The sequence below is a fragment of the Ammospiza nelsoni genome, chromosome 3 (genome assembly GCF_027579445.1).
Source record: "Ammospiza nelsoni isolate bAmmNel1 chromosome 3, bAmmNel1.pri, whole genome shotgun sequence".
Taxonomy (NCBI): domain Eukaryota; kingdom Metazoa; phylum Chordata; class Aves; order Passeriformes; family Passerellidae; genus Ammospiza; species Ammospiza nelsoni.
The window spans coordinates 68,675,081-68,693,141 of NC_080635.1; the positions used below are offsets into that span (position 1 = coordinate 68,675,081).

At 42.9% G+C, this 18,061-nt stretch overlaps 1 protein-coding gene across 3 annotated transcripts in view; it reads left to right on the forward strand.

Moving 5' to 3' along the window:
- Positions 1-18,061, forward strand: part of FYN (FYN proto-oncogene, Src family tyrosine kinase) — a 138,727-nt gene that overhangs the window by 86,509 nt on the left and 34,157 nt on the right. For all 3 annotated transcript variants that reach the window (XM_059467436.1, XM_059467437.1, XM_059467438.1), the window contains exons 4-7: positions 10,014-10,271; positions 10,795-10,891; positions 15,431-15,529; positions 16,630-16,733. In XM_059467436.1, coding sequence (XP_059323419.1) covers positions 10,025-10,271; positions 10,795-10,891; positions 15,431-15,529; positions 16,630-16,733 — 547 coding nt within the window. In that variant the 5' untranslated portion in view covers positions 10,014-10,024. The remainder of the gene's footprint in view (positions 1-10,013; positions 10,272-10,794; positions 10,892-15,430; positions 15,530-16,629; positions 16,734-18,061) is intronic.

Consider the following 18,061-nt stretch of genomic DNA (forward strand, 5'->3'; position numbering starts at 1 on the left):
AACTGGAAAGGGTCAGCTTCTCACAGCCTTTGCTTTGGTTGATGTTCTCCTCGATATCCGGTTTGTGCTCAATGTGCTTGTGGTTGCTTATTTGACCTGACCCTCCCAGCCTGGCTTAGAGTGTCAATTTGTTCCCTATCAAGAGGTCCTTTTCCCTTTTCAACACAATCCACAAATCTGACATGTGTCCCCTATGCTGTGGGGACAGCACACTTGTTAATTTCAGTGGCCTTCAGCTTTTTGTCTCTTTGTGATAAGAAACAGGGAAGAACTCCAGACAAGATCTCCAGATCTCCTGAATTGTCAGGAGTTGTGTATTTCGCAAGGTGTATCACAGAGCAGTCATTTTCAGTGAAACTCTCCCTGTCTGCTCCAGATTACCACCCAGTTTTGCCTTTTTGTTTTAAATACATACAAATAGAGAAACCTCTGTGGACTCTTCCAGACACACTGAGGGTGTAGAATACACCTTTGGTCAGTTGGGTTCAGCTTTCCTAGCTCTGTCCCTTCCCAAACCTCCCCCTGCCTACTTGCTGCAGTGGCAGAGTGAGAAACAAAGAAGGTCTTGATGCTTTGTGAGCAGTGCTCAGCAAACATGGCTGAGTTATCAACATTGTTCTGCTCACAAGGCTGAAGCACACACAGCAGGGTTTGGGATGCTGTGGAGAAACTGAACCCCATCCAGACACAGTAAACTTACCTAAGATGTCATCTAGCAGTCAGCTGCTGTTAGACACTGAAACCACGGTGGCAACAGCTGGGTTTGAGAGAACAGGTCTCACTAGAGAACTTTTCTGTGGGGGTGTGAGCACAGGCAGGGTTTCTGTGTGTCCCCATTACTCAGTACTTTCAGCACTCACTGCCTTTATCACAGTGTGGTTGCCACCCAATCTGGGGACCCCGCCTGTCAGCATCTTTGATGCTGTAGATGAAGCCAGCTACAGTGATGGTGAGAAAGCTGGGGGTTTCCTGTGGGCTGGCAAACGTTTGCTCATGTGTTGTTCCCCCAGTGTAACTGGAAAAATAAGGGATTTAAAAAATAACTCTATTAAAATGTTAGCAGTAGCAACCTAGAAGAAATGAGAGCCCCTTTAGGAGGGAATGGTGTCTGCAAGGGTTTCAAAGTCTCCTGATTTGAGACTCAGCTTGCTCCCCTTTTCTTGCTGTCACATCCTCCAAGTTCTCCAATCACAACACAGAAATCAGACAAGGCAGAGAAGGGATTAATTTCATTCCTGCATGAGGGAAGGGGGATGGGGAGGAGCAGTGAGGGGGTTTTTTGAGAGAAAAATCTTTTTTTATAGTCCTCTCTTTCATAGTCCACAGTGGCAAACAGGCAGAACTTCTTTACTGTGTCCTTCCCCTTTCTCCCCTTCCTTCCCTGCCCATCCTGATTCACATTTGGCACTCTGCTCTGCACTGCTCCCATCCTGTGGGTCTGATGAACACCCATTAATCCTGGGTAGAATCTAAAAATAAGAATTGAGAGAAGAAAATCAGAACAGTGTGCATCAACCTGCAATCATTTTTCTGTTCTCCTAATGGGAAAAAAGAAAGAGAAAATCAGTGGAGACACTGTTTTATTTTTTCCCTTTCCAAGACAAAATTATTCTGGCATTTGCAGCAGTTGTTCTCTTGCTATAGGTTTTCTAATTTACACACTTAAAAGGCACTTCAAAATTTAGGTGCATTAGCTCCAAATGCTTATGCAGACCATCCACCCCCACTTCTCTCTGCTCATGAATAGAGCTGCCACAAGCAGCCTGATGAAGGAGGAATGGAGCTTGAAATCACACCATTGAATTTACATGGTGTTCTCTCAGAACCAGGGATAGATCTGTCCTTTGTGGGGGTTAACTCTAAAGTAAGCAGTGTGTTTACTGTATGTAGCTGCTGCCATTACTTCTTAATTTCAAAGATTCTTTTAACACATTTTAAGCATTAAAAAAATCGTATGTGCAGTTTTGAGTCTGACTTGCTGTTCAGTTCATGAGAGTAAAACCTGCAGGCCTTCCCTCTGAAGTTAGTTATACATAAGACTTTTTCTTTCATATTACAGGTGAAATTTGGAGGCTAGTGAGAAAAGAAAAAAAAAGCAAAACCACAGAAGAACCCTTCCTCAGAACTACTGCATTTTTCTAAGGCATCTTTTTTTCAAAATAATAAAAGCCCTGAGACAGTACAAGGCATAACTCAGTTACTGTAACTTTAAGAGATTCCAGCATGAGCCTTTAATTGCTTCTTGTGTTTTGTTCTGGTTTTGCTGAAAGGCATGTATCACAGGGAGTGGAAGAGAATTCACTAGTTTTTGAAAAATATGAGGCCCTGACATTCACAGACTTGGCTGGCAAAGAAGCTGAACAAAACCAAAAGGGTGGAGACTTGTCCTTTCATGGGCAGCTTGGAGGGTTTACCTTCTCTTCTTGCACTGGGGAGCTTTTGATTAGGGCTGCTCAAACAGCACTGTGGTAATGCAGCTTCCTGTGGCCTTGCCAGGTGACGTCCCCACCAGACAGCTGCCAGCCAGCCCCACCACCACCACTGACCCTCAAAGAACACATGGACGTGGTTATTGCTCCTCCTGCCCAGCTGGAACACTGACTTCCTTTTTCCTCTCTAACTTGTAATAAATAGATCATATAGCTAGATGGATAATAAACAGATTGTCTGGGTTGTAGTAAATCTCTTGCCAGAGGGGGACCAAGACATTCATTGCTCTTCCTTCCTGGCCCTGGGTAGCCACTCGCCCTGTCCCATGGACAGCTGTGCTCGCAGCCTCTGGCAGAGGCCAAGGCTCTGGGTGTAGCTCAGTGAAGCCCTTCCACATGCACCTCCTCTTCCCTGGTGCTGACCCCCACGGCTGGATGGAATTAAACGGGCAAGGTGAAGCCCTGACCTGCATTTTTCATAACTGTATTTCAGTTCCTGTCCCAAAGGGGAAAAGAGGGAAGGCAAGCACAGGGCCAGGCTTTGCAGGCATGTGTTACAACTTAAACCATGTCTGTGGTGTCAGGAAGCTGTTGTTTCCAGGGCTGTGTCCCCAGTCATGGGGAGGAACAGCAGGGCAGAATGTGGCACCTCAAAGCCCCTCCCAGGGTCTGCTCTTCCACAGCAGCTGGAGCTGGAGCTGCTCCCTTTCCTGAACCCCTTCTGCCACCATTGTAGAGGGCTTCCAAAGCAACTGCGAGCTGACAAGAAACAATAGTGAGAGCACTCCAGCACTGTAACAGGCATTTGCTTTGAACCAGGGCAGTATGGCAGCTGGAGCTCAGCTGGGACTGCTCTTCCTGCTCTTCCAGCCATGGATGGCCGTGGACACTGGGCAGCAGCCTGACTTTTGACTGCTGCACATAAACAATTGAACTGCTGAGTTTTTTTCTGCTCAGACCACTAAAGCAGGATCTAGGAGTGAAGCATTAAAGGTCTTCCTTAAAAATCAAATTATGCAGCCCAGGAATTTTTGAGTGCTGTTTTGAAACATACTTGAAGTTTTGCCCTGGTGTTTCTGGCTTTTTGTTCAGGAACATGACTTTGTGTATGTGAGATTTTCTGCATGTCTTTAACAGTCAGAGGATATCCAGTGGTAGTACTGTGTCTTCTCTGATTTACATTTTTTTAATGCATCATGACAAGTGTGGTGCACATGTAGATTTGCAAGAATTCTACACAAATCTCCAGCTTTATTCAAAGCTGAACTGAATCTATCACGATGAAGTAAAAATATATTCTTTCTGGATCAGACCTTAGTGTAAAAATTATATGTATATATAGTAACCTGCAGCCCACAAGCCCGGGGAATAATGAATAACACCCAGGAGTTTTAATTTTAAATTTTGTATCTCTCTGACCTTAAAATTGGGGAATCCCTGGCAAAGCTGGAATGTAGGCACTCCTCTAAAATGTCCCAGAGTTACTAGATAAAAACAAAAAAATTATGCAATAAGTGCTGCTGTTTTATTCCATCTGTTTCATTTGAGTTGGCTTGAAACTGACACAGTATTAATTCTGGAAATCCAAAATGCTCCCATCAGCATAGATATGAGTCAAAGAGAGGTCAGCAAGCAGACAGCATGAGAATTACTGACCTACATAAGACTGGTTTAAGGTGCCTATTTGTTGCCCAACTTGGAATGCCTTCCTAGTGACTTGTAATGGTCAGAGTGGGTGAGTGAAACTTTTCTGAAAATTGGGGGTTTAATGTGTCTCAGAGTTGTGTTTAAAAATACCCAATCCATCAGTTTCTCTCTAGGAGCCGCTAATAGGGCATGGAAAGTGAGACATTTCAACTTCAGGGTAAATTTCTGTGTTGATTATTCCCATATACAGCCTGCAGGAGGCATTCCACAGTCATTTTTAAAGTCTCTTTTAAAAATTCTTGGAGTTCTTATTCTTGGAAAGCCTTTTCTGTCCTCCTTGAACCTTCACGGTAACTCAGAGTGTGGCATTTTGAATATTAAATCCTACAGTAGCTCATAAAATTTGGGTTATTTGATGTCACAGACTGATAGTTCTGTGGTGCTTTCAGCAAAACATAAAGCACCAAGAAGATGGCCCTTAGAGATTTCATTTTTCACAGCCATGATGGATGCAACCCTTAGTTTGATTCATGCCTGTTCACCACAGAGACTGAATAAAAGCCAAGGATTCTGTGCTTCTGATTTCCTTTTAACATAACTATTTCTTAACTCAGCTTCCCTGCTGATGCTTTCCAGACGAGATTTGTAAAACTTGGTCAGAAGAAGGCAGTTGCCAGTTACCAGTCATCCAGCCTCTCCCTTTCATGTTTTTTACCGAGAGAAGTTATCTTAAAAATATGCCATCAGATTTCATTCCAGGGAAGTCCAGGAGGGAAGAGAATGCACCCTGCAGGGTCTGAACCTGCTCTCCCTCTCTTCAGCAGGCTGGAGCCCTCTCCTGTGCCAGTTCCCTTTCGTGTGCAAGGGGTTGGAGGAGAGGGGCCCCAGCATGGATCGAAGGGTGCAGGGTAGACAGGCTTTTCCCTGCATCTCTCTGTACTTCTCTCTCAAACACTCTTAGGACCTATTTTCTCTTACAACTCCAAAAAAAGAAGGTTCTGAAGATGTACCATAATTCGGACTTTCAGCTGTGAGTTGCAAAAGCTTATGAGAAAACTTTTCATGCTCGGAAGGAGTGAATTTACACCACTCTTCCCCCCATCCATATGCTTACTACTGCAGAAGCAAAGGTTAATCAGTACTTTTGGCTTTTCATATATCACATGGTGGAGCTTTTACTTTTAAAATAGAAGTATAAAAAAAGGAATTTTCCTCCTGCTCTTGGACTTTTCCTAGGTTTTGATTAGCTAGCAGAGGATGGCTTTTGTTTTTGTTAATGGTGTGGATGGTGTCTAGCTTTGTTGGGTGTTTCAGTTTTGGCTTCCATTTTGTATCAAGAACAAAAAGAAAAACCAAAGGAGGCTGATTTACAGTAATAATAATAATAATAATGTTAATACGTCTCCTTAGCCTTCATCTGTATCCTACCTAAAAGTGATTAGGGTGCTCTGACTATATAAATGATTAATAGTGATATAATGAATTGTATATCCTTGTCAACAAATGTTTCCACAATGTGGGTGGAAACTACTCTTCTGGTTAGACACAGGTTGGATTGCTTGCAATGTTAATGCTGAAGTCCAAGAAATGTAATAAGGGCAAGAAAGGAAACAAATAATATAATGTTTATTTTCATTTGTCTCTAAGGAAGTCTCAAAACCCATTAAAATAGGGGGGTTTATGTTTTCATAAAAACACGTTTTACATGGCCCACAAAAACACAACTTCAAAATAACCAAATTCAATTTACTTGCATTAGAAAAGTTCATTTTAATTAGGCCAGTTACATACCTTTTAACATTACTAGTGTCAGACTGTGATAATGCTGTGCAACCCGTAGGTCACACATCTGAGAAATTCTGCCTTTCCTAGTGGAAATGGAATAAAAACTTGTTCCCTTACTCTAAGATGCACAGCATGTTGGATGAGCAACATTGTGTGCTCATCTCTAGAGAGTTTAGTGTAAAACAGCTCCAGATTTTGTTTGGTGATCTCAGAGCTGGCTGAATAAATTCCAGCCTTCCACAGCTCCAAATGCTGACATGCAGGGAGATGAAGCTTTTGGATATTAAAATCCTGCTCTGTGATACTGAAGGAGATTAGTTTTTGGATTCCATTCATTGACACAAAGGCCAGTGCTGAATGGAGGTGATATTTATTGTCTATGAAACCCCTGAGCAAGCTGAAATCACTTTAGGCATGTACACTCATACATGTATTCTCTCACATTTAGCCAACTCCCCACGATGCTGTTTCTTTGAGCCAAGAACAGACAACTTTCAGGGACTTGGCTTGAAAAGATGTGTGCATGTAACACCCTCTGTCACATTTTACAAGAGGCTGCAATCAAGCAGTTTTTATACTTGGATTGTCTAGACACTGTGACAGTGGGAGGGGACAAGAGAAAGAAAAAGCCCATTTTGTCAGTCGTTCACTTTGCATCAAATTCTCCTTCCCTGTGTGCTGCTGTTGCCAGTGAAAAGATAAAGCAAGCAAAAACCAAGACATTCATAATTCACTGGTTCTCTGTACATAACTCCTAGTAATATAAACCTAAACCATTTTTTTAAACTACCAGTACATATGTATACCATCCCCTTGTTTATTCACTTTTTCCAGGATAAATACTTGTAGCAATTTTTCTTTTTGCAGTTAATTTATCATTTCAGCTTTTTCCTTATCAGTGTGTAAATGAAATATGTAGGGTTGTCTTGTCAGCAGTTGTAAATATATACATGAAATATTCCCAGATTTCAGTGGGGATTTTTTTTCCCTGCTCAGCTGAACGTTTGTGAATGAGCAACAAGAAAACCACTTTCCCTCCCACTGGTCTCACAGATTTCATGTTTCCTATCTCTTTTTTCTTTAATTTTTTTTCTCTACTTTCTTCATGAAAGCACATGGGAAAAAATAAGAGGAGAAAAAAACAGAGCTGGGAGGGGAAAGGGAGGAGGTGATAGAGTTTCACAGGGATGTAAGTCTGCAAGCCAACAAAAAGGCTGTGAAATTCTTCTTGAAACAGCAAACCCTGATTATCACTTAGTTGCTTTGAGGTGAATAAGCCCATGTGGCAGCTTTTAGGCAGGCTGATTTAATGGCTTACCCTTCCCTGCCCAGGTGGTCAGCACACCTCTCCTCCACCTTCTCTGGGGGTGTCTCCCACACAGTGTTTGCTCCTGCCCATGTTTTGCTCTCTGCACATCACAGCCACGCTTTCACAGAGGTGTAGCAGGGTCCCAGCAGTGAATCCCAGACTCATCCCTCCTGCCCAAAGCCTTCTGGGCTCTGCAGGGAGATGAGCCATCCCTCCACAGGGCTCTTGCCTTCCGTGTGGTCCTGCTTCACTCCCTGGCAGTGCTCACAGAGGCTCTGAGAGGAGCCAGGAAAACCTCAGTTCTGAGTGACATCTCCAGACAAAGGCTCTCCAGAGCCAGACTGTCCTGCTGTTGAAATGGTAAAAGCAGTAGTCCCGGTTCCACATGCAGTTTTTCTCAGCTGATACGAAGCTGGCCAGGACGCCTCTGCACCTCTCGTGGTCCCTGTGGCTCACCTGGTGCCACTGCTGGTCCTGGGGATGCACAACACTCTGCACCTCCAGCTCCAGCCCAGCTTCCAGGGCGAGCAGAGGAGGGAGGTCAGCATGGCTGCTGCAGCAGTAACAGCAGCAGTGTGTTTTGCAGCCACCAGGCTGCAAACCCCTTTCCCTCAACCAGTTGTTGCTTTAGTTTCTTGGGGGATCCCAGCTCATGCCACCCATGCAGCAAGTGAAGAGTCAGGAGTCCATTTTTCTGTTCTCCCCGAAAGACTTAAACATTTGGGTGAGGGAGCCCTGCTGAGTGGATGTGGTGTCTTGAAGGAAATGAAGAAATGCAAAAAGGGCAGTTTTAAGTCAGGCTAAGAGCAAGAGAGCGTAGACCCATGCTAACTGCAGGCAATACAACTCCAGGAAATAAATAAAGATAAAATTACAGCAAAACAGAATCATTTAGGTTAAAAAGACCTCTGAGATCATAGCATCCAGCCTTTGACTGATCACTACCTTGTTAACTAGGCCATGGCACTGAGGGCTGTGTCCTGTCCTAGACCCAGTCTGGCTGGGTCTGATCCTGTGTGTGCCTTGTGATTGCACTCACAGTGAGCTTTCCATAACCTTCCTGGGCACCAAGGGCAGACTGACAGGCCTGTATTTTCCCAGATCCTCCTTCTGGTCCTTCTTGTGGATGGGTGTCACATTGGGCAAGCAAAATGATGCTTGTTTTTCTGAACTGACTTGTAGAATAACTGGAAGTATCTGCAAACTGTAGAAAATACCGTTCAGCAGAAGTGTTTTTCTTTTTAATTAGGCAGGTGAGATGTGGGAAGCAGGTATCCAGACTGTGCACTGTCACAGAAAAACAGGGAGCTGCTGCATAATTTTTCAAGCATTAGCACTGGTGAAACATTCTTTTTCTAAATCCCATGAGTTTGTCAAAACCAATTTCCTGTGTTGATGTTGGGGTAAGGTATAGAAAATAGCCAGCCTGGCAGCTACAGAAAAATTACAAAAATTTAAAAAGCATAGACTTTTTATTTACCCAAAGTGACAGATATTGGTCTGAAATGTGAAAAGAAATGTGGGGCAAAAAAAAAATAGTACTTCACTATTTTTTTTTGTTTTTGTTCTCTGCATTTTCTCCCTGTCAATTTATATATTCTGAAAAAAAGTATGTCTATTAAGCAATTTTTTTAGGGTTTTTTCTGCCATTTCTCTTCCAACCCCACTGTTCAGAGTATGTTGTTTGTGTGCCAGGTTGCATCTAAGAGTCACTGTACTGGTTCAGATCAAGGAGGCATCCAGACAAGTATCTGATTGCCCAGGTTCATCCCACCCAACTCCAGAAACTCAGGTTTTGTGTCCAGGTTCAACTTGGGCAATAGGAAAGAGTTCAGTCACAGCACCACATGGATTAGAGAAAGTTAGAGCTACAGATGAAAGGCAACACCAGGTTACAGGACTAACCTTGCAGGACTGCTTCTGAGCTGTGGTGAATCACCCTCTGTTTCTCTCCATGCAGAGAGAGGCTAAAATAAACTCTCTAAAATAAAAAGAGTTTAACCCCATGAGGGTGCTGAGCAAGAGGTTACAAGAATTAAAAAACTTGGAGTAACCTTTTTGAAGCTGTAATTTTTGAAACCCTCTCAGTTTCATCCTGTGCAGAATCTGTACTTGGAGTTGCTCTGCATTTGATGTGTTAATTCTTCTGGGACTTTCTCTGGTTTCTTAACATGTGCTTTTGCCAGCCCCACCTTCTGCTACCAGTGGTTTTAGCCTTCAATTTGGTATTGCTTGAAAAGGAACTTCCTTTTTTTTTTTTTTTTTTGTCAGCTGTGCCCTCTGATATCTCCCTCCTACTTTTCTGCAGTAATAGTTCTTGGCTCACTGTGGCTTTTTTTCTGCCTGCCATGCAGAGCTCCAGCAATGGAAGAAGGGTTTTGTCCTCAGGTGAAGTCCACTCCTGTGTAGTTGGCAAGGTCAAATATGAGCCACAAGCTAAGTGCCTGATTCTGTGTTCTGAGGGCTGTCTTGAACACCTCCAGCTGCACTTTTTTGGCTGAGTCCTTTGCCTGCCTCCTGGCAGAGGGTGAGCAAGATGGGTTTCATCCTCTTGGTCCCTCTGTGCAAAATGTTGCCTGTCAGGGCTGGACAAAGATCTGCCACTGCCCTAAGAGCAGGCAGGATCCCCTTCCCCAGGCCTTGATGGAAAACTCCCGAGGGGAAGATTTTGTGTGAACTTTTTCCCAACATGTTGCTGTTTGTCTTAAAACCACTGCAGGGCTTTTTTCCAAAGTACTTAACTTTTGAGCAATGAACTTAATTTGAGCCTCATCATATGTGTGTTTGGAGGACATCTGGTGAGCATCAACATATGAACACCTGTCCTTTCCTTCCTGTCGTAGGATTTTAGATAATGGGCTGTGTGCAATGTAAGGATAAAGAAGCAACAAAACTGACTGACGAGAGGGATGGCAGTTTAACTCAAAGCTCAGGCTACCGCTATGGGACAGATCCTACTCCTCAGCACTATCCCAGCTTTGGTGTGACTTCAATCCCAAACTACAACAACTTCCATGCCACAGGAGGCCAAGGACTGACTGTGTTTGGTGGAGTCAACTCCTCCTCTCATACAGGGACGCTGCGTACAAGAGGAGGAACAGGTGAGCTTGAACATCTTATTTTAGTGCTCCTAGTCATGTGTCTACAGCAGAGGCCTGACTGTCTCAGCATGTTGCTTTTAGGAAGAGTTATTTCATTAAATAGTGTGAAGAGTTGAAGTAGGGTGGACCTGGGTTCTTTGCTAATTTGCAGGTTCAATTGGGGCTGAGAAATTATGTGTACACGCCACATTTGGCTAACTGCCTCATCCCTCTACCAGGGAGTGTAAAGTGTGGGCTGAGCCACCTCCAGTAGTTAAATACTTGGCATGGCTATGTCTAAACTGTCTCTTCAACCCCCTTTGCCTGCCTGGGATGCTGTGACTGTGCAGAGTGAAGGAGGTGGAGTGCCCACTGGCTGCCTAAGACCAGAGAAATGAGAGTCATTCAAAAGTTGGAGGGTTCAGTTTGGTTTGCTCCTCAGCAACTGGAGCACCTTACCTGTGGCTTATCCACAACATCTCTTGAGGTTCCTTTCCCTCCTGTCTTTTGTGATGGAGTATAACCCACTTATCTTTTTCTTTAGGTGTAACTCTTTTTGTGGCGCTTTATGACTATGAAGCAAGAACAGAAGATGACTTGAGTTTTCACAAAGGAGAAAAATTCCAGATACTTAACAGCTCGTAAGTTATAGGCTTGGAAATCTACTTTTTAATAGTTTCAAACTTACAATGTTTACAATAACATTTGCTAATGCTATTAGTAAAATCTGATGTTGGATATTCAAGTATGGAGGGGATTTACTCTATGCTTACTTTCTCATCGTTGCATTTAGTGCACTTTTGCAAAGTGCTGTATTGTTGGGGAAAAAACACTTCAACCACATGCAGCTTTACTTTAAAAAAAGTGTTAGATTGTGTGATTTACTACTTACCTTTTACAGTAACCCCACATTCAGAACTGAGACTACCAGCTTTCTACTTTATCAGTAGCTACAGAGGTTCTGCAAGGCATGTACTAACGCTTTTTCCAATCTGCTGCAAGTATCCCTACACAGAAATGAGCTAAAAGGTGATTCACAAAATATGTATGTTCCAAGTTTAAAAGCATTTTTGTCCTTTTAAAGATAGGTGATGGAGTCAGAACTTCTTAGGTTCTGCTGCATCTGACATGAAAACCACATTTCCATCCTGGAAATCATCAACTTAAAATTAATTTTATCAACTGCCCATAGAAAAAAAAATCCCTTAGCGATTTAAAAATAACTTCTAAAACTCACTGTGCTACTGACCTATATCTGAACATCTTGTAATTCTTGGCTAAGAGCATAAAGTGGCAGGCTCTGTGTTATGTTCACTACTGCCATCATGTAGAGGTAAAAATGGCTTAACAACCAAATATGTCACTTTCTAAAGGCTTTGTGATATTGGTCCTCTCTTTTTTTTTTATAATTTGTGACAATGAGGTGAATTCACCCCTGGTGCAGCTCCTGTTAATTTTAATATAGCCACTGAAGGGTTGGAATTGGCTCAATGTGCACTGAAGTTCTTTTAAAAATCAGGTAATTCTGTGGAATATTTCATGAAGCCAAAGAGCTTTGATGTAGATGAAAGCACAGAAACTTCAGTTACAATTTGTAGAGGGAGCAGCAGTTTAAAACCTTTCTGCTTCTAAATTAGAGGTTGGAAACAAACCCTTTTTAAACCTATGATCCATTTTTGTTCACATTGCCTTGTGCTTTCCTAACCTTGCACAAACTATGCCATAACCTGGAACAAGAAGTTCCACACATTATAAATACCTTGTCCATGCCAGTTGGTGGAATCTGGTGGTGCTCACCAGGACTTACAGAGCTGTCATCCTTGGAGCTGGTGAGACAGAGAGATTCCCCTTCATGTCAGTGGCTGCAGCATATGCATTTTGATGCAGGTAATTATGGCCTGGAAGAAGGGTTTCTAAGTAAGGAAAAAAGACCAACCATTCATTTGTTTTCCTGTAGGATCATAGAAGCTCAGCTCCCATTGTAGTTAGGTCTATTTGCTTATAAACATGGCCCTAACCACACCCCTGGAGTAGTGACAGCCAGACTGGGAATCTCCAGAAAGCTGCTTTTCTGTAAGAATGCTTCCTCTCTTCACTTGCATCAGGAATTACGTTAAATAAGCCCATTTTTAAGAGCGCCTGCCAATGCTGCTTGCCAATATGTGCAAAAAAAGTAGTTGGTCTGGAATTTTTGGAGAGGTTTGGATTTGGATTTCGCTTTAGCTTTCAAAAACCAAAATTTGATTTGTGCTGTGGAGTAAACATTCAGCACAACACCTGAAATTACATACAGGGGGTATCCCTGTGATTTGAACCCAGAAATTTTACTAAAGGCAGTCTGGGTGAAAGAGGCACCTGCAGAGTGGTTCATATCAGAGCCTGAATGTGGGGCTTTGGAACACTGGGCATCCCCAGCATTCCCACCACCACCACTCCCTGTCTGGCCCCATTGACTAGCTGCCTCCTACCTCAGCTGCAGGTCTGAAATTAAGAGCTGTGAAAAAAGCCTGCATTCCTCCTCCTCTGGCAGTGCTTTGAGAGATTTAAGCTTCTCTGTCAAAGCATAGGGGGTTGTTCCTGACGTTGGGAGCATCCACAGGAGTGGTTTTTTCCTCCCTAGATACGACAAAATACCTCCATCTAGTGGACTCTCTGCACAGTAAGTTGTAGATGGAATGGTACAATTTATCAAGCTCAGTGTGGCATAATGCCTCAGAAATATTCTACAGCAGCATCTGGGGGAAGGGTTAGCACTTCACTGGCACCACCAGAGACACAAACAAAAAGTGCCATTTGCCTGACATACTAATGCACACAGGGTGTATTAAAACAGTGTCAACCTCTGCAAAAGCTATTTGCACTTCATGTTTCTTGAACTGTAAAATTGGAAAGTCTCCTTTTTGACTAATCACAGCTGGTTTCTAGTTGTTTTCCATAGAGTTCGTGCTCCTTTAAACTGTTAAATAAAGTGAAGTTGAACATTTAAAGAATTCACCTTGACACAACCTTTCCTTCCAGTAATAGCTTAGACAGTGTGTTTTCTGCAATTGTTTGCTTCCAGAAGAGGCTGAATTCTCCAGTCACATTTGATAATAGTGTTTTATTTAGTGAACAAGTCTCTGCTTTACAGAGAGGGGAACTGAGAAAGAGTTTCTAAGCAGTCCAGAAATAGAAAAGAGAATGCTTAGTAGTAGTGGTAGGAGTTAAACACTGGTGAATTCACCAATTTCTATTTCATTCTCACTGGTGCTGAGAATGAAATAGAAATTGGTAAATCCCAAGCCACTGCATCCTGCAGAAAGCTGAGAAATAAACTTCTCTTAAAGCTGCACAGCCTGCAGCAATGTGCATTTTCTGAAAGGCAGTAGCATGTCCCACTGTCTGCACCAGTGTAAGACAAAAATTCATGCTAAGCCTACAGAATGCTGCCTTAAGATAGTACTGCATGAACCTCTTCACATTTAAATGTGAAGCTTTTTGCAAATATTTGAAAATGCAGCCTAGTCCTGTGCTACCTCCTCCAGGTGGCCAGCAGAGGGAATCTAGACAATGAAGTGTGATCCTTAAGGGCCATCTGAAATGCCACATTGATAGATGGCTTTTTGATATCTTTGGGTTTCAGATAATTGTGCTCATAGAAGTTTAAAATCAGCAGTGAATGTGACACTGTGTTGTGGTTTAACCTCGGAGAACAACTCAGCCCCCATGGGGGGCTTCACTTCTGCCATGGTAGGATCAGGGAGAGAATCAGAAGGGGAAAAGTGAGAAAACTCATGGGTTGAGATAAAGGCAGTTTAACAGGTAAAGCAAAAGTCATGCACAGAAGCCAAGCAAAATAAGGAATTAATTCATGGCTTCCCATAGGCAGGCAGGTGTTCAGCCATCCCCAGCAAAGCAGGCTTCCATCATGCCCAACCATGCCTTGGGAAGGTAAAGGCCATCACTCCAAACATTCTCCCCTCGTCCTTCTTCTTGCCCAGCTTTACGTGCTGAGCGTGCTGCCATATGTAATGGAATACCTAGTGGTCAGCTGGAGTCAGCTGTCCCAGCTGTGTCCCCTCACACAGACCCCTGCTCAGCCCCTCTCTGCTCCAGGGGGAGGCTGGAAAGGCCTTGACACTGTGGGAATGCTGCTCAGCAGGAATGAAAACATCCCTGTGTCATCAGCCAGCAGCGCTGTGTCCAGCACAAATCCAAAACACAGTCCCACAGCAGCTACTTTGAGGAAAATTAACTCATTCCCAGCCAAAAGCAGAACACAGCATTCAATTTGGCAATTTTCCTGTAAGCTTTTTCAAGGGTCTGTATTAGAATAATTGCTGTGGATACACTTTTCAATATTCTAGTCCAAATTCAGCCCTCACCAAACCTGATTACACTGGACTCTTCTGCTTCTTCATGCTATTATGCTGCATCTGAAAGGCTACAGTGCTAATCACTGCTGCAATAATTCCAGATGTAAAGAAATATGTACTTTTTTTTGGGTTTAGATGCAAACAGCTCTCTCAGCAGCACACCGGTGACAAAGAGATGAGTGGCTGTGGTTTCTTACAGCCATGCAGTTCTGGGTGCTGTTAGCAAAGTTGGCAGGACCCAGGACATCCCTCTGGCTGTCCTGAGCAGCCAAGACCCCTGCCAGGGGGCTCAGAGACCCTGGCACAGAGCCCAAAACACCTGTGATTTTGATTATGACCCGTAGAGCAAGTTACCAACCTTATATGAAGATCTGCAAGCCACAATAAATTAAGTAGAATAATATGGAATTTATCACAAGGTGAAAAAGTAGATTTTGGGGTTTTTAGAATGGGGATTGAGGGGGGCAAGATGGAGGGATCTAGGCATGTCCAGCCTTTCTTCTTCTTGGTCACCATCTTCTGCTGTTATGTTGGCACTTTTGGCTTGGTTTAGAGTAGAAGCTCCCTGTCTAACATAGGTGATAGGTATTGGAAAGTAATTGTAAACATTGTATATGTAATTTTTAGTATAAAGACATAACAGGCCTGGAGGCAGGCAGAGTGCCTGGACTGTCCTGCTGGATGGACCTCAGCAGGGCAGGAGAAAGAATTTTACAGATAAGATACAATAAACAACCTTGAGACCGAGAACTGAAGACAAAGCCACATCATTGTCTGTACAGCTGTGTCCTGCTCTCACTTTTCCTCTCACCTCTGTTTCCACAGGGAAGGAGACTGGTGGGAGGCCCGTTCCTTGACAACAGGAGAAACTGGTTACATTCCCAGTAATTATGTGGCTCCAGTCGATTCCATCCAAGCAGAGGAGTATGTTTTCTTTTTCTGTTCTAAAGACCCATTAGTGCAGTGTTAGAAGGAGGTGTGAGGAGTTGGTTTTAATTGATTGCAGCGATTTTTCAAATGACTTACGTTATATTTATTTCATTTCTTAACTGCACTGATAAATAATTAGGTAATTAGTAACAAAAGAAGCACGAGCTCAGTGCTTTTTCAATGTCAAAACAAAGGAAGAAAACCTAAAGGAACACAGGTCTGCTTCCTTTTTTCAACTGTCAGCTAATTTCAAGCTTTAACCAAAAGGTGTTCTTGCTTTTCCTGAACCGACTTGTAAAAATATTTTGAGTCAGTGTGCAAACTGTCCATTAAAGAGGACACATTGTATCAACAAATACAAATCCTAGGATAGGTAGGATGCCCACAATGCATACACAAAGCTCTAATGAGAGCCCATCTATGCAATGAAAAGGAGTGATGTGTGTATTCACATTATTTCCAGTATAAAAGATACAGTGGAGGAGCTTATAGAGCTGAGCAGGTACTCCTGGAGTCTGTACTCCAGGTTGTCCTTGGTTGATTGGGAAACAACACAAAAACGTTGCTGCAGGAAGGAAAAAAGGCTGTAAAAGCCTTTGAAAGCCTCATATAGAATCTCATCAAGGTTGAATCTCGTCCTTCTACTGAGATTTTATAGCTGTGCTGCAACAAAAATATTGAGTACTAGTAAATCACTATACAAGTAAAATATTTATAGCAACATCTGTACAAATACTACTCTTTGGCAGCAACAGTTTTCTGCCCTTTTCCTTGTGTATACCCTCCACCCACCACATCTTGGCCTCTCTTTGTCCAAGTCTGGCCTTTGTTGGAGGGCACCAAACATTCTCAGCACCTGCTGATTACAGGCTCAATGCAAAGAGCTGCTGCCCAGCACAGGGAGCATCTACTACTGTGTGGTTTGTCACATTGGCTTTCCAGCATGACAAAAGAGACAGAGTGTGACAAAAATGATGAACTGTATCTGAGTAAGCACAGTTTCCACACAAAATCCTCTCTGTGTCTGGGCTTTGTGACACTATTTAGTGTTGCTACATCACATTTTGCCTTACTATTTCTGGTATTTCCCTAAGGTGGTACTTTGGCAAGCTGGGCCGAAAGGATGCCGAGAGGCAGCTGCTGTCGTTTGGAAACCCCAGAGGTACCTTCTTGATCCGGGAAAGCGAAACTACCAAAGGTAGGATGGGCATTCTGACCAGGAATGGGAAGGTCATATGGGAAAAACTGTGCTGAGTGTGTGAAATACTGTTGTCAGTGGTATGAAGGCAGGCAGAGATTAAGTATCATTTTTGCATGTATTTGTGTTAGGCAATTGGATGTCTGGATATCCTAGGTCTTAGGGTGAGTGTTCAAAGTAGAGAACAACCAAAGTACAACTCACACTCAACCCATGGTATCTGCAGTGCAAGCCACATGGTGTGATCCTTTGAAATGCTGGATCCTTGGGGGGAACAAAAAAAAGGAGAAAAAAATTATGCAGCAGTTTTAAATTCACATATTAAGAAGGAAAAGACTTGAATATACTTCTAATTAATATATTCATAAAGTATTCAGCTGTATCCATTCTGCTGAAGTCAAGTGGAAGGGTGTATTTTCCTCCTTCCCTTTAAAAATATTGGAGGAGTTCCAGTTTTCTCGGCGGGTGCTATTTTTGCTTTTACGTTTTGCTCACAGGGCCTGTCAACATCTTCTTCAAAAGCTTCACATGTATGAAAAGATCTTTCTAATTCATACAACTATTGAGCAGAAAACTTGCAACTAACCAAAACCAAACCTGGCCATTTCTCAATTAACCAACAATCCAGAACAAAAGCTGTGGGAGGCATAAGTCACTAGAATTAATTCCATACAAGTTCTGTAGCCTAATGATGGTTCACATAATTAAAGCACCGACTTGTCAGTGCTTTGATCAGAGCACACTATCAGCCAGGCTTAGCGTGCAAAATGTCACGGCTAGTGAAGGAGTTTAAAGAAGAGAAGCAGTATTTGCACTCCTCTCTCCCTGACCTATCTTCAGATGCTGCATTCAATCATCTAAAATTGTAAGCTTTGCATCATTGCCTCCTGAAGTCACTGGATTCTTCCTTGGCTGCGTATAATTCTGAAAACTGTTTTTGATGCAAAATCTGAATAGACTTGCTGTTGTTGCAGGCAGACAGTTTCTTGTCACCCCACAGCTTCCCATAGCAGTGAGGCATTGTCACCAGGAGCAAGACAGGCTCAAAGTTGCTCTTTTTCTGCAAATAGCTTCCACCTGTTTTTTTCACCAACAGTTGCTCTGATGTGTGTGAGGAGTAGGACTTCATCCCACTCTGTGCCAAGTTTAAAAACTCGCTCATATATGCAGCCATGGATCCTAAAAATAAACACAACACTGTTTCTCTAAACCACATTATCAGTTTAGTCTGGCTTCCCCAGGTTTTATACAGTGATAGGGGATATGTTTTGCAGAGCCGTTTACTTAGCCAAGTCAGGGGTTCTTCTAATTTCTTGTGAGACACAAAT